This window comes from Nymphalis io, chromosome 15 (genome assembly GCF_905147045.1).
Source record: "Nymphalis io chromosome 15, ilAglIoxx1.1, whole genome shotgun sequence".
Taxonomy (NCBI): Eukaryota; Metazoa; Arthropoda; class Insecta; order Lepidoptera; family Nymphalidae; genus Nymphalis; species Nymphalis io.
In genome coordinates, this window is record NC_065902.1 from 4,747,890 (window position 1) to 4,764,502 (window position 16,613).

The following is a 16,613-nucleotide window of genomic DNA, read 5'->3' on the forward strand; positions in this document are numbered from 1 at the left end:
TAGCTTTTTTTTTTTATAGAATAGGAAGGCGGACGAGCATATGGGCCACCTGATGGTAAGTGGTCACCAACGCTCTTAGACATTGGCATTGTAAGAAATGTCAACCATCGCTTACATATCCAATGCGCCACCAACCTTGGGAACTAAGATTTTATGTCCCTTGTGCCTGTAATTACACTGGCTCACTCACCCTTCAAACCGGAACACAACAATATCAAGTATTGCTGTTTTGCGGTAGAATATCTGATGAGTGGGTGGTACCTACCCAGACGAGCTTGCACAAAGCCCTACCACCAGTAGCTAGAAAAAATAAAATAAATAAATAAATAGCCTTGCAGAACTGTGCAAATTATTGAAGATGACCAAATTACTGACACTAATATCGTCAATAAAAACTATATATAATCACTGGTAAAGAAAACTAAACTAAACTGACAAACTGGAAATTTTGAAACAAATTCGAAAGAATCAGACGTAGAGGTAGAAAATTTTAAGAAAAAGAAAAATGAGTTGCAAAAACCCAAAAAACCGGAAAAAATATATCTAGAAAAAAAATTACAAGACCATACATTACGTGAAATAATTGACTATCGCTATAAATATAAAGATAAGTTAACAAAACAGATTGCCGATAAATAAAAAATCTGTAAATTTTGAAAATCATACACAACAAAATACACACGACAAACGTATATAACACATATATAAAAATAAGCCAATATGTCGGAATACAAGAAAAGAAAGTAATCGCCTTGGAAATATTTGTTTACAATAACAAATTGTCGGTAACATTTTATTATAGAGATATTAAGTGTGTTTGGGAGAAAACTTAATATTATTGTGATTTTTCTATTAAATTGATTATAAGAATACAGTCGGTTATAGAAGTTATCTTGTTTTGTTAAATTCCTTAGTCCATAAAAAAATGGTAAGAAATCCCAGTCCAGTTGATTTAGGATATGTAAAAAAAAATTTTTTTCAATTACAAGTGTTAAAATATCTTTATAGGTTTTGTTTTTTATACCAAAATAAAGTTTAGTTTATACTATAACTTGATGGTATTTACATTTTTAAACGCCATGTGCCATCTTGAAGTATGTTTAAAATTATTTATCTATCATTAAATTTGACACGTTGGATACAAGACTAAAAACGTCAAGTGACTTGTAAGCTAAATGTCATCGGACAGATTTTCTATTGCCTTGTCAGCTGAAAACGTACACGTTTCAAGAGTTGTAGTCGCGTTATTTACTTTCTCCTATTTTGTGCATTCACAGAATTTCATATAGACGTTAGTGCATTTAATAAATATGTCAGTAAAAGCAAACAAAGCCTTTACCAAGGAAGAAGAATTATTATTACAAGATTTTAGTAGAAATGTTTCCACAAAATCATCAGCCTTATTCTATGGAAATGCTTTCATCGTATCTGCTATTCCCATTTGTAAGTTACTGTTTGAGTTTTTTTTATATATGTTTAAGCAAAAAAAAGGTTATTTTAATACATCCAATTTAATTATTAAATTGGAGACTGCTACGGATACACTTTGAGTAATTCGTATACATACTATGAGTTATTGATTGTTTAAAAAAATTCTAGGGTTATTTTGGAGAGTTCATGCTTTAGAAGTAAGCACTTCGTTGGCTTGGTTTGCACTAGTAACAACAGCTAGTACATGGCTACTGGCCTTAGCTTACCGGAACACCAAGTTTCAATTGAAGCATCGTGTCGCTGTTCGGCGAGAGGATGCAGTCGCTCGTGAGATGGCCAGGAAACTGGCTGAAGAAAAGAAAATGAGCCGAAAAGAGAAGGACGAGAGGTATGTTCCTTAAAAATATTTTCTCTCGTTTAAATGACATAAATATATTCAATTAACTAAACTAAATAACTGTGTAAATTAAAATGCAAGTGCATATTTTATACATGTGTGTAATTGTATTGATTTTTAACTACCTTTAATTTTCAGAATTTTGTGGAAAAAGAATGAGGTAGCAGACTATGAAGCAACAACTTTCTCAATTTTCTACAACAATGCTCTGTTCTTGACGATTGTTATTCTCAGCAGCTTCTACTTGCTGCGCACATTTACACCAACTGTGTATCCTTTATTAAAATACATTAGTAGAATTTTTAATGTCTAATTGGTATTGAAAACCTCTGGTAAGAATATACTACTATTGTCAAATAACAAAAGAAACAAACTTAATACTGAACTGAACATACTATGTTAAAGTTCAAGTATCTATTTGACAATTATATAATAATTAATCCTATTTCAGTGTAGTTAGTGACATACTTTTATAAATTTTGACTTTATTTGTGTAGTATATTACAGTGTATTATTTGGCAAGTGATTAATATATTTCCTTAATGTTTACACAGTAACTACATTGTTTCCCTCACAGCAGCTTCTGGTCTCCTGGCTCTGCTGTCTACAGGTAGCAAGTGAAGACTGATTTTTGTGTGTTTGTGACAATTTTATGAACACAATGATTTTCTACCATAGTGCATAGGGTACTCAGTTTCTAAATTATTAACAAATGTGCTAATGCCTATGATGTTTTGTTTTTTACAATAAATTTATAAATTAAAAAGAGAAATAGGAATAAATAAAATAGGTTTAAACAGTCTTTTTGTTTTATTTACAATCTTTCAGAACAATTAACTAGTATTACCTTACATCTAGAAATATATCTAATTGGAACTAAATAATACATGTTGTCAAAATAGGGGTGGGTCACATAATGTTAAAATCACAATGTTAAATTTAACAAATTAAATTGTTATAAATATAGTCAATTTTAAATCTGTTGATACTAAATTTGAAAGTAAAAAGACAGACAGAGACAGTCTAATATGGTACAAGTATTTTTAGTTATTTATTTCGTATTGATGACATTTGAAAATTGTGCTTAATTTTGCAATGATTTTTTTAAATGAAATTTGTGATTATTTAGATTTACTCATACGTTGCTCTGCTACAAATTTTGCGACCATATGTTAAAAACACTATATTAATTGTTTCAAAGGATAGCAGATGTAATGTTAAATAAAAATGTATTTTAAAAGCAACTTTCAAGAGTTCGAGATTAATATTAATTGCAACCTATTTATGAATTGAATAAATAAAACAAGTAGAATGCGAAATTATACAGTTTTAAGTTAATTTATAGTTAAAAATTGTAAATATTAAAATGAAGTGTGAATTCGACTTCGCGAAATAAGTGTTCCGTAACATGGCTGTTTAATATATCATACTGAAACTAGATTACCACTTTCACTTATATTAAACGAGCTCTCAATTTTTTGAATTTATATGATAGTGCAGTTTGGGACAAGTTAAATAATACTTATAATTATATATGCTCAATACTGCCATCATTTTAAACTTACTAATTTTTCAGGTTTTTCGGAGAATAATTAAGGTATAACTAGGCTGGATACCTTTAATTAATTAATATAAGTTTAACTATATAGGGAAAGTGATATACACACTTCGATACTCGATGGGATTCATTCATATCTATAATTTGGCATTGGGTCATAGCGATCCTTAACTAATTATGCCAAGTTTCATATTTCTGGCGTATATCGTTTTGTTCAGAAATAATTTGACAGAAGGGTAGTGATACAAAAATAAATGTTCCGTTTTTATCAAATTTGGTACAGAATGCTAATAATGCATAACAATTACCAAGTAGTGACTAGCAGTTGCACTGTCAAATCTCACTGTTCGCGTTGGAACGCTGGTTTGCCAGATGCTCAGTACATCATGCCGACGTGCAACGGCTCTGTCCGTTGGAAGAAGACGTTGGGGTTGCTGCTGAAGGTGGGCTCTACGCTCGTGTACACGTTGCCCTCCTCCGGACGCATCATCACGCCTGTAAGTTGTTTAGATGTTAGTTCTTTGCGAAATACTCTACGTATATAAATCTACATAATATTTATAAAAAGTTAAGTTTTAAAAATAAATTACTTAATGATCTACTCTACTTATATAGTAACTTTTTACTTTATTTTTTTTAAGATAAATTAAATTAAGTTATTCGCGTAATATGCATATAATAAAAAGTGAAAGTAACTCTAAAATAAAAACATCAAATTTTAACAAATCAAAACATATTATTATATAAAAATGAATAAAGATATTATTTACAAAGCTATATATACCGAACAACCTAAGGTATAACGATAAATTAATATGACAATTAAATAGTTAGTTTAAGTGTGTGCTCCTAATAATATTATTTCATTATTTCACTGTATGAAATCTATTAACGTATATATTATTTTATCTACGTTTTTAAATATTTTAATTTATTTTATTTAGGTATATAATTTATATTAAATATTGATTTATAAGTGTATTTTTTTCGTAAGAGATTAAACTACAAAGGTTTGCTCCATAGTTATTTATTCTGCTGCTACTTTTTATTTTTAGTGTTATCGTATATATAACATACTTAGCTATAGCCTATTCCAACCAGAAGAGGAGTAAATAAACGACTTTGACATCCAATTGACGCGATATCATTGGTCGAGATCTTGAACAATCTACGATATTTACATTTTTTATACGATAGGCAGGCGGACGAGCATATGGGCCACCTGATGGTAATTGGTCACCAACGCCCATAGACATAGCATTGTAAGAAATGTTAACCATCGCTTACATCGCCGATGTGCCACCAACATTGGGAACTAAGATGTTATGTCCCTTGTATCTGTAATTACACTGGCTCACTCACCCTTCAAACCGAAACACAACAATACCAAGTACTGCTGTTTTGCGGTAGAATACCTGATGAGTAGGTGGTACCTACCCAGACGAGCTTGCACAAAGCCCTACCACCAATTATAATGTCCGTGAAGTTGTATTTGGAACTTTGGAAGTTAAATAAAAGTGGTTATAACTAATTAAGTGGAATAATATTGTATTGTATAAATAAAAGTAAATAAATAACTGTTTTTAGTGAATAATACAGTAGAACTATTAGCAAATCGCATGGAATATGTAAATCTAAGGTTTGTTTATCTTTACTCTTTCGTCGATTGAAATAGGTTACCTATATATAGTTTATGTGATTAAGTATTTATTTCTATAATATATTGCTTTAAAATTTAAAAATCTTTGTTATAATATTAACGTATCGATAACATTTCAGGTATCTATTTTATATAGGCATATATATTTAATTTGATAAAAAAACAGAATATTTTGAAAGTGCTATGTTACCTGGCGGTAGAAGGTAATGATAAGGAGGAAAATTGTAGTGATAATGCGTTAGTGGGTGCAGAGGGTAGTGTAGCGGAGGACACAGTGAGCGTGCGTGCAGGAGTGAACCGGCGAACTTAGCTCCGTATTGATCTGCAAAAGTAAATTTTTTCAAGCGACTGTCAATTCCCAGTGCGTAAAAGCGCTAGTTCTCACATATTAGCGCATTTTAGATACTTAACTAACCGGCTGGCTGAGCAGGGGGTTCCTTGCGGTCGAGCATAGGCGGCATAGCTGGCCCAGGAGCTGCAGCTGACACCATACCATACTTGACTGGTTTGAAGTGGAAAAAAGAGGGGGAGTAACCGGAACCACCCGCGCCTATTGAGCTAAGTCCCTCTTCACGGTCTGCATCCCATCGACCCTCTCGTCCCAATGCCGCTAGTCGTCGTCCTTTCGGCGCAAACATTAGCGCAAATACTACAACACATGTGCCTATTAATCCTGCTGCAACACATGCTTCCCTATGTTGTTCAGGTGCCCCTAGGGCCGCTGCTATCCAACAGATCCATACTGCGGCCGTTGCACCTCCAGCTCCTGCAATGTGTGTCGCTTCTCTGTAGTTGTCACGTATACCCCGTGATCGCAGAGCTACTCCACAAACAACTGCGATTAAAAATGCTGCATAGCACAATGAAAGCAGTAAGTCTGATAGAGATGAGTCACATTTTGTTGCTCCAATTGTCACTCGTGGTGGTGAACCACCTAACCATTGTGCACCAATGGCCACTTGGATCATTACAGAAAAAAATAATAACAATCCTTGGTAAGCTGCCGGTAAGTACACTCCACCGTTTAAACTTAATAAGAATACACATTTTACAAGTAGTGATGCAAACACAATTACGTAGGCAACGCCTGTTCCAAATCGAACGGCACCACATGTAAATGCAGTGGGTGCAGCGGTGAATAGTGCAGCCGTAGCTGCACATGTAAAAAGTCCCAATAATAAGCTTTGTCCTAAAAGCAAGTGCCTTTGACTGGGGGCCTTTTTACTTGCTCCCCACACAATAAAGGCTTCAAAACCACCAATTATGACCATGCTTGCACAAGCTAGTGCTAAGATAGGCACTGCCCAAGATTCTTCTCTTAGAATGGTGACTTTCGGTGATGGTGTTATCTGGGTTGGTGTTGTATTCGACGGCCGTAACGTTGATGCAGCAATAGTGCGCGCGGTTGATGACGGTGTGGGAATCGGTGATGAACGCTCAGGTATCACGAAATATTCAGTGCTCATTTCGAGGCGATGAGCTTCTGTACGCGTTGGTCGTCGAGGAAGACTTTGTTGTTGTTTGATAGCTAATGGTAGGTCATCTTCTTCATTACGATTGTCGTGCTCATCATATTCTTGTTCGTATAAATCGTCATCTTCATTATCAACATAGTGTTGCGCTGCGGGCGCATTGCGTGGTGCGTAAGGAGCGGGCACGCGGGGTGCCAAGCGATCGCCGAAACGTGCTGCGCCAGCATCCGCAACAGTGGCCAGAAATGCCGTCACGAATAGTGTGCGCACTGCTATGTTCGCCATCAGGCCGGGCCGGCCTTCAGCTGCCCGTTTTTCGTTGTCGACACATCCGCACTCGTCGCTTTGTCTCTGAAAATGATAAACGTGCCGTCAGTCAGGCGACAAGGTGTCCGCTACAAGTCGCGACGTCCCGACTTAACCAAACAAAGAATCTCCCGGTTAAACCGGTTTACTGGTCGCCTTGCACCTCTAGGCACCCTAACTTGCTAATTTAATTTTACTGAATATTTTAATAAATTCAATATATATATATATATATATATATACCTACACAGTTACCAAGAATATTTAATTCGATTTATTTAAGATTATTATTTCATAGACGTTAAATGAAAATTATGAAAGCGAATGTATATTATGATATTATAGAAAAACTAATACATGTTATATGAAATAATAAAAGATCAGCAAATACGAAAAAAATATATTCTGGGAATGTGCATTTACTTATCAAGCTGATTATAGGTACGTCCTAAATATATGTACATTCATAATATACATATTTTTAAGAAAGAAATAATGAGTAAACGAATGTGTGATTTCTTGGCTTTGTGCAAGCCTGTTTAGGTGGGTATCATATTTATACACAATACTTATTCTACTGCAATACATTGAATAGCATAACTACCTAATAAATCAAATACTTTAATATTTATTGCCTGTCATAGATGTCAGACAGATAAAAGAGTGAAATTTGTTGCTTTAAAAATAATTTTAAGCAAAATTCTGTATAAAAAATGTTATAAGTTTAAAGAAAATAGTCAATGAAATCATTAATAAAATCGAATACTATTTTGTAATATACTATTGTGCCTGCGTTAAAACGGATTTATTTTAGAAAATTTAATATTAATTCCAAACTTATGATGACCTAAGAGCTGGCGCTTATTTAGCTCAAATCTAGCGGTGCAGAAAGTCTTGGGAACAATGCCACAAGACAATATTTTAGATGGCGTGTTTTTTCTATATATTTGTTATGCGTATTTTGTTTTTAATTTCATTTTTTTTTATAAAATATGTGAATTTTTTTTATTGTAAAATGGAAAAATAAATGATTTATTTGAATTAATATAATTTAATATTCATTTTAAGTTTAAGAAATGAAATATTAAAATGTAGTAAGATGCGAGTATGTATAAAATTATATACAGATATAATTCCTTAAACGAAGCGCATTTGAACGAAGTCTCACGACAGCTTCTTATACATAAGTCTATTTGTGGTGATGAAATTTACTCGTGTGTACAGAAATAGTAAAGGAGACACAGGACTACGATCGTTGGTCCGACAGGGGCAACGAACGTATTAATTCTCATCCCCAAGGGACATTGTCTGTACAAGTGAGTTACCTGCGCATGGCAACAACTTACTAGTTTCCAGTTAATATATTTTTATTACTTATATTCGTATGTGCTATATTAGGACAAATAAATAAAAATACCAGCATATATTTAATGGAAAAAAGAGTTCCCTTTAAAAATGTATCCACGTAAAGATTAGATACATAAATAGGTATGTAACTCACGAAACATTAAAAATAATATAAAAATTTAATTAAAACATAATTAAGATTTTTAGTGAAAGACGTAGAGTAAAGGTAATAATCGCATATTTCATTTATTTAAATACGCAGGTTTTGTTTTCTAGTAGTAGAAAAATATTCTAAATTAAATAATTTTACAATGCGAACTTTCCTATTCATTAGATCTCGGTGTATCTTTTTACATTTATATAAAGCGAAACAAAGGCTTACATTACAGGAAGACTGTAACTGAGTTCTCACAACTCAACATCGTCCCGATAAACGTAAGTTAAAGATCAACGCTAGCCGCAAATTGTGATAAACTTAAAATATGCATCGGTGCCATACAAGGAAGCTTCTAAGTCAAGCTCGAGATTACGCAGACAGCTCCGCGAACCGGATCGTGACTTTAAACTTCTTATCCGAATCAAAGTATGTACATGGAGCATATTGTAGACAGATTTGGCGCTAAAGTAACGGTGTGGACTGCGGACCTTGGCTTGGGGCACTCGATCTCGCCCGCGCCGGCGAATGATCGCGGCAACGGTATTCAGTCATTTTATCTAGATGAAAAATCATAGCCAAATCTTTGGAAATAAAACGCATGATTGTTGTGATGCCGATTATTATTACTTATTTTTAGGCTAGTCAATATCTTTGATTTTTTCTTATGAAAATGTATAAATATTATTTTCTTTAATACGCTAAGAAACCCTTTTTTAAGAAAATCGTTTTTAACTTTATTGAAATATCTATAAATTTAAAGTAATACTGCAATGAATAATTTTGATATCAGCTTCAAAACGCTTCATGCTATGATGGATTAACATCATAAGAATCTCGATTATCATCCCTCATATCGTTAACATTAAAGAAAACAATGTTTATCGTAACGTATATATGTAGTTGGGATTGCGTGATTAAACATTATTAGTTCAAAAAATTAATAGAATATAACTTTTTGTTCGCTTTAGTAAATACTATATTTATAAATGAGAAATAAAATATCGTGCGTACAAAATAATATATATTTTTTAATTTCAATATATAACACGCCTTTGATTAAGAATACTTAACCAATTCTTTGAAACTATAAAACATTTACCTATAAGGCTTTCATAATATTTAACTTGTTACTTCTTTTATCAAAGACATCTTTTAATAGGTATCTATTCTATCATTTATTTGTAGGTACCTACATATTTATGTGCTGTTTTCAAGTCGTGATCGTGATCTGTATAAAAAATATTACCTATCTGCAACGCTCGTGATACCTGATTTGTGGCTCTTTAGGCTTCAACCAACTAGAGTTATTTCCATCCATTTTAGAACACGAACTCAATAAAAAATGATCAATAGATGCTTTTACGTTGTTTCTTACATTTAAGTGGGTTTAAACGTTACTTGTAAATAATTAAATACTTATGTATGAATATAATATTTAATTTTTATATGTAATCCTCCTGAGTCATATAAGCATTTAGCAAGATGAAAGTAACATTTCTATATACTGTATAATAAAGACAATGCTATGATATATATGGTATTTAGCGAGAATTTTGCAGAATTTGCGTTATTTGGAGCGTATTTGTAAACCATAAATGCCAGTACTACTCGTAAAAGGGATAAAGGCGTCAGATGACTATGGTCTCTCGTTTTTATTTCTTTCTATATTCGTAAAAATTTCAGATTATACAAAAAAACGAAACCTATGAAAAACAATACATCTTTACTGCATTTCACAACAGTCAACTTAAGAATACCGTTATATATAATTAAATAAAATATATATATATATATATATATATATTTTATGTTATGTTCTCTCTGTCTGTAGCTTGGTATTGTAGGCTTTATATATTGGGAGTGTTGGGAACTAAATATTAACTATTCACTGTTAATAGATTGTTCTTTTATAAATGAATGCCTTATTACACTTTTTCACTATACTATTAGGTATACCTTTTTTATCGCTGGAAAAAAGCATTGCACGTTTCTCCCACGTGAAGTGGGGGGTATGTGGGACTCGCCGCTGTCCAAGACGCCTAGTACGCCGCGAACATTAGAATACCCACTAAAAAACCAGCGGTACCCTCTTTGTCTTTTTGAGAAACGCCACGGGATCGCTTGCATATTCTACCGTGACGCTCTGATGGTCGGCCCGCCTATGCGAGTTTCCGGGTACAGAGCAAAGCTTACGGCAGCGGGAGAAGGTGCGCATAGCGTCGGCGCCTTCTCCCTGGTCTTCTACGGCGGAGCGGGTCAGCGGAGGCACTCTCCTCACGCTCGCACTCCGCGGCCTCCTTCCGCGACATCACATTCGCAAAAAGAGACCATCTCCATGTAGCACCTCTCGCTGCCGAGCATGGCGTTAATCACGCTCGGCAGCGAAAGGTCTCTGCCGAACCATTAGGTATACCTGCAAATATTACAGGAACACCATTCTGTAATTTACAGTGAAGAGCTGTTCAAACTGATTTTATTATTAAATTAACGAATCAACCAAAATAGGTATAGACGCTATTTAATTTTCCCAACATAATTTCTACATTTAGAAATATGTCAAATCTGTAAAAAGTAGTATTTTGTATGGTTTCATCTTAATATCTTTAATTCGGCTTCCTGTAAGTGGTCTGGCTCTATGCCGGATACCTCTGTCATATAATAATTAATTAAAGAAGGCAAAGGCATATATTTAGTGACAATAATACGTTTTCTTAGTGTATCTACCCTTTTGTATAGAATAAACAAGAAAATGTACTATAAATTTTAAACTACTATTACAGAGTAAAACAACAATAATTTAACGTGAAGTAAGAGAATGCTTTCCCTTTGACAACCCAATGTTATATAGACTAGAACGTATGATACATTAACCAAATAAAAACACAGACAATGGTAATGAAGTGTGGCCTAATCGATCCATCGCATTTATACGAGGAATAAGTTATAAGGAGTGGAAAGTCAAAGTTTTCCATCAAACAACGTATTACATGACAATGAGACCCAAGGAAACAGAGCGTTGTCATGTGCGGCCGCGCGTTGTAAAAGTAACAGCGTGAATACTCTGGGTGAAACTCGGCTGAACTGATTGAGAAGACTGCCATGTCACATTCCGCACTTACCAAGAATTATTCAACACTAAATTTAGCTTGCATAATTAGTGTTCAATTGTATTGGATACTGAGTTTTGTAATATAGTATGATAATGATTTTAAAGAAGGTACATATTTTTAAGAATTTCTTTTATATTGTATGTCTATTATTGTAATAATATAAATATGCAAATGAGAAAGATATATGAGTGTTGGTTTATCACGTCCAATATGTACTTCTATAAGAATTATCATATTTTGATGGAAAAAAGAGAAATTATCAGAAATCATGTAGGTATGTAAAGTAAACGAAGTCAGCATAAAACAGCTAAATATAAAATAGGAATTAATGTTGTAGTATTAATGTAGTTTGTTTTTTTTTTACAGAATAAAATATTTTTGCACTTTAGTGCAATACAATAATTAATTTACTAGCGGCAATAAAACGCAGTCTGTAATTGTGTATTAGTGAAAGCTAATATTTTTTTCAAATTCTTATACTTAAGCATGAATACGACTACTAGCTACACCAAATAACCAAACTCGATAATTGCACATAAGAAAAAGGAGTATAAATTGCTACGATATTATAAAAAATATTAAGGGGTCGAAAATATGCACGGGGCGACAAACCAAGTTAAAAATTATTTTATACATAATATAGATGGAGATGGAGATAGATAGATGTCCTCCAGACCAATCTCAAGAGAGATTAGCTATTTTTTTTTTTGCCGTCCACTGCTGGACGAAAGCCTCCCCCATAGAACGCCAACCATCCCGATTAGGGATTTAAGGGGAGCCGATAACAACCTAGGCTCTCTACTGTCAACCTCACCTGCTCGTGGTACATCCTGCTAATCAACGAACGAGGCTCTGGCGACCGAAATCGTGGCGGTATAACCACACAAATGCTGGAATCCGAAAATGCAAATCCTGATAGCGGGCAGCGGCGCTATTAGTGAAAGATTTCCAGCCACTGCGGTCACCAACCCGCCTGCCAAGCGTGGTGACTAAGGCAAAAACCCCCCTATGAGCGACGACAAAATTCACGGATTAGCTAATTGCGCAGCAGATATTATAGTGCACAAGTGTGTGCGCAAACGCAGGTGCACTCTCTATTACCTCTCATTATCCGATGGGACATAATTACTAAAATATATATATATATATATATATATATATATATATATATATATATATATATATATAAATATATATTATATATATATATTGATTTAAAAGTTAAGACAAAATTTCGTATTTATTTCTTCGTTTTATAAGATATATAGAATATAATGTATATATATTTATGATATTCACTAACATTATTTCATCGTTGTTCATTTAATTTTAGTATTCAATTAGAATTCCTCCGACCGAAATAGTAAACAACCATAAAGTTTGAATTAAAGATGCTTATGTCGTAAGAAACAATATCTGACGAATATACATATAAATATAATGATTATAAGATGTAATAAAATTGTATATGTGTATTAACTTAGCATTTTTGTATTGTATGTTGACAAAATAGATTTCTTCTCCTGGTCATATTAATATGATAAGTTACCTAAAAAAATTACTTTATCAGTTAGCCATAAGGGAATATGGCAGGGTCAAGGGAACCTCAATTAGATCGTAAGTGATGATTGGACTGTGTGTTTATATATGTTATTCGTAATTTTGGAGGCTTAAGACATAATGTTCATAAACTAAACACAACAAACCTTTGTGGTGACAAACTTTTTTTGGTACTGTAAGAAAAATTTAACCACCAACTTTGGGAAATAAGTAGTTATTATTTGGTAAAGTATTTGAAGAGTAGGTTTTAATAGCCCAGAGGGGCTTACATAAAACCACCACCAACTAACTTGTTTTATGATTTTTATTTTATTTATATACTAATATATTTTATTAGACAATGAAACAAAACATTTTAAACATTTCATACAATCAAAACATTAGAAGAAGAAAAAACATTTTATTGTTTAATTCAGTGTCTGTAGTCGCATAATAAATTAACTAAAATTATCTTGAATCTTTTTTATAATTACTCACTAAGATTATAAAAACCTTTGTTTTATAATCTGTGATTTCTAGCTACTCGTCCAGGCTTCGCACTGAATTATTTGAAACAATTTAATGGGGCCAATACCAAAAGTAGCCGTTCTTCTCGTACCCAATCATATTATGATTGGGTACTAAATTGTATCTATTTGTCAAAAGTAATTTTTTTTTGTTTTTCGTTTTATTTTTTTGTGATAATTAATCAATCTATACATATAATAAAAATTTAACTGGCCGCTATCTGTACATGGAAGATACATGAGTAAAACTATTATATGCCTTTATAAATGCAATATAACCGAAATCAATTGTTAGAATTTTTGTCTGTTTTTCTGTGCGTTTGTGCGCGCTAATTCCTGAAACGGCTTTACTGATTTGGTTGCGGTTTCTCAAAAACAACAAGACACCTGGTGGTGTTACAGCTGAATTTCTGAAGGCGGGTGGTACACCGATCCTCAGGGCTCTTCAGAGGCTATTTAACTCCGTCATAGCCAAAGGTTAAACGCCAAAGGCATGGCACAGAAGTGTGGTGGTGCTTTTCTTTACAAAGGTTGATGCAAAACGGTTTATGATGTCTCCCGTGTAAGAATCGCCCTTACCGCTTACAAGTTTTTTATGTACACTGAGCATAAAAGTCCATTTAACCTGTCTTCATTCAATGTTGATCTCAGCTATGTTATATATATGCTACGATAACTTTTATCGACGACATTAGGTACAAAAACCAGAGAGGGTGCAGCTGCCCGCCCCCCTGGGTACGCCCATGTAGACAGTTTTTAGTACTTTTCATAGTAGTATCGACAGACCGTCAAGGCTAAGTGTGAGTAGGGTCTATATAAATTAGCTCAATGACAATTAATGCATTAATAGTATATAGCTGAAATAACAAAGACTAAAGACTAATAATAACAGTAATACTGTTATAAATAGCCCAAACAGTTATTTTTTGAAGAATTAATATGGTTTTAACATCTGAAGTGTTACCTCGATAGAGCACAATAATATGATGGTATGATAAGCCGAGTTGGCCTAGTGGTTAGAACACGTGAATATTAAGCGATGATTGTGGGTCAAGCCCGGGCAAGCACCACTGAATTTTTATGTGCTTAATTTGTGTTTATAATTCATCTAGTACTTGACGGTGAAAGAAACCTGCATGTATTAAATTTCACTGAAATTCTGTCACATGTGTATTCCATCAACCCGCATTGGAGCAGCGTGGTGGAATAAGCTCCAAACCTTCTCCTCAAAAAAAGGAGAGCTGGCCTTTGTGGGACATTTACAGGCTAGCAATCAGCATAGCTACAGCTGATCCTACAAGTACAATTTTATTTTATCCAATATTAAACTAAAACGCTGTTGTTTTTTATAAGGTACGATTTAACTTGTAACATTAATAACAAATTATAGTGTTTACACTATTTTGGATTGTGTACATCCGTCATTTTTGTTCTGTAAAATTTAATAAGTAATGAAATATCTGTAAACCAGGGGGCGAATTCATAATTGAATCTCTATGCGGAAAATATTTTTTCGAGGTATAATGGAAACTTTTTTTTGTTTTAAAATGTTAACGTGTTGGTTCACTGTGGGCGCAATTGAAAAGAAGTTCTCATCAAGTTTTGTGTTTATAATATTTGTAAAATATATTTCATTCTATTGTATCATGTATCATTGTATTTTATTTATAAATTATAAAATAAATAACATTACAGTTTATGAAAAGAATAAGTTTCTATTCACTTAAATATAAGACAGAGCACCAATAAGTCATGGTAATTAACAGAATTTCAGTCACATTCTACATAATATATAAGGTGATTTATACGTCTACGATCATACGAAGTAATTAATTATATAAACGAAAGTAAAATTTCCAAACAGCTTAAGCGATATTTAACTCGCGTTAATGCAGTATCAGCCTCTCTCAAAACTACTAATCAATGACAGATATTGATTATGATATATATAATAATACAGTACATTAGTATTGTTTTTCTTAATAATAATTACATTAAAGTCCATACGAGTTATAATTATTCCATACTTTATATTAAATAATTTTGTAATTTTTAATTTGATTGTATTTGATCTGTATTACCCAGAAGTTAAATTAAAAAATTACTAATCGATACAATTATTATGTTGGTGAAATTATGCAAAAATAATCGCTGTTCTACTACATTTTTAATTCATTATGTAATTCGTTAGCTTTTTTCTTATAATTCAAATATGCATTTGATAGAGCTTATATAAAATTATATATACTAATATTTAAAACTCATAATAAGGATTAAAGTTTTTGAAGATTATTTTAATGGATTTCCGTTATATATAAAATATATAAAAGCTTAATAATCACTAAAAAAATAGGTATTGCAAATAATGAAACACTAAAGTAAAAATATCTATAAAGAAATAAATACTTACAGTTTGATATTTTCTTTGTTTTCAGTTTAAAAACATTAGTGGAGGCATGGAATTTAACACCAATTTTTCATAATCACTGCGCGGTTAAACCCACATGCGCACGAGTGGTACCAAGTCCAAGAACAAACTAAACGAATATCCAAGTATCTGCGAAGCGTGACGGATGCACGTGCCCGATGCTCGAGCACATTTCAAGCTACAAGCGCACGAGTGACTTTTGTCAAGACGACTGTTTTTGTTTTGTGTGACGACTTCGAATGGCTGGGTCAAGTACAGGTATTTTTGTAAGGTCAGAGAAATGAAGATGAAGTATTCTTAGATAACAATTTATTGATGCTTTAGAGGTCTTATATCATATATAAATCTGAAAGAATTTACTAATTATTTGCAAGTAATCATATTTTTTATAAGCTTTGTCATATAACTAATGGGATGTGAGCATTAACAATTATTATTAAAAATAAATACACAAAAGCTTTGTTTGCAAGTCATATTCTACTTATACCTATGTAATTTGTTAGTGTTTAACACGTTATGAATAATAAGTAATCAAATGATTAACATAGTTTTTTATGTTAAAGAACTGCTACAGTGTAAAATAGGTGTCCGTTAGATCTTTACTCTAAAAAGAAAGTAAACACAACATATTCTGTTTTTTTTTGGCGTTTTTTTTATTATACTCATATTAATGGAATCTTA

The 16,613-nt window shown here is 32.8% G+C and overlaps 2 protein-coding genes across 3 annotated transcripts; one reads left to right on the forward strand and one right to left on the reverse strand.

Annotated features, from left to right (window-relative positions):
* Positions 1–1,153: 1,153 nt before the first annotated feature.
* LOC126773575 (translocon-associated protein subunit gamma) lies at positions 1,154–2,629 on the forward strand. The gene is made up of 4 exons (XM_050494535.1): positions 1,154–1,443; positions 1,600–1,819; positions 1,967–2,098; positions 2,383–2,629. Exons 1-4 carry the CDS (start codon positions 1,311–1,313, stop codon positions 2,447–2,449), a joined length of 552 nt encoding a protein of 183 aa, XP_050350492.1. The 5' UTR covers positions 1,154–1,310; the 3' UTR covers positions 2,450–2,629.
* Positions 2,626–16,018, reverse strand: LOC126773562 (metabotropic glutamate receptor 6). Of its 2 annotated transcripts, XM_050494512.1 has the most exons (4): positions 15,915–16,018; positions 5,462–6,869; positions 5,237–5,368; positions 2,626–3,881 (listed from the first exon to the last, which is right to left on the reverse strand). In XM_050494512.1, exons 2-4 carry the CDS (start codon positions 6,801–6,803, stop codon positions 3,763–3,765), a joined length of 1,593 nt encoding a protein of 530 aa, XP_050350469.1. In that variant the 5' UTR covers positions 6,804–6,869; positions 15,915–16,018; the 3' UTR covers positions 2,626–3,762. The 2 variants fall into 2 exon arrangements, with proteins under 2 accessions (XP_050350469.1, XP_050350470.1); XM_050494513.1 differs by lacking the exon at positions 5,237–5,368.
* Between the last annotated feature and the right edge of the window lie 595 nt (positions 16,019–16,613).

Bases quoted from the DNA above. Each gene is read 5' to 3' on its own strand.
- LOC126773575 (XM_050494535.1), top strand. From the start codon at position 1,311: ATGTCAGTAAAAGCAAACAAAGCCTTTACCAAGGAAGAAGAATTATTA. The intron at 1,820-1,966 runs GTATGTTCCTTA...TTTAATTTTCAG, and splicing joins CGAAAAGAGAAGGACGAGAG to AATTTTGTGGAAAAAGAATG. The intron at 2,099-2,382 runs GTATCCTTTATT...ATGTTTACACAG, and splicing joins CGCACATTTACACCAACTGT to TAACTACATTGTTTCCCTCA.
- LOC126773562 (XM_050494512.1), bottom strand. From the start codon at position 6,803: ATGGCGAACATAGCAGTGCGCACACTATTCGTGACGGCATTTCTGGCC. The intron at 5,369-5,461 runs GTTAGTTAAGTA...TTACTTTTGCAG, and splicing joins ACCCCCTGCTCAGCCAGCCG to ATCAATACGGAGCTAAGTTC. The intron at 3,882-5,236 runs GTAACATAGCAC...AACAACTTACAG, and splicing joins TCATTACCTTCTACCGCCAG to GCGTGATGATGCGTCCGGAG.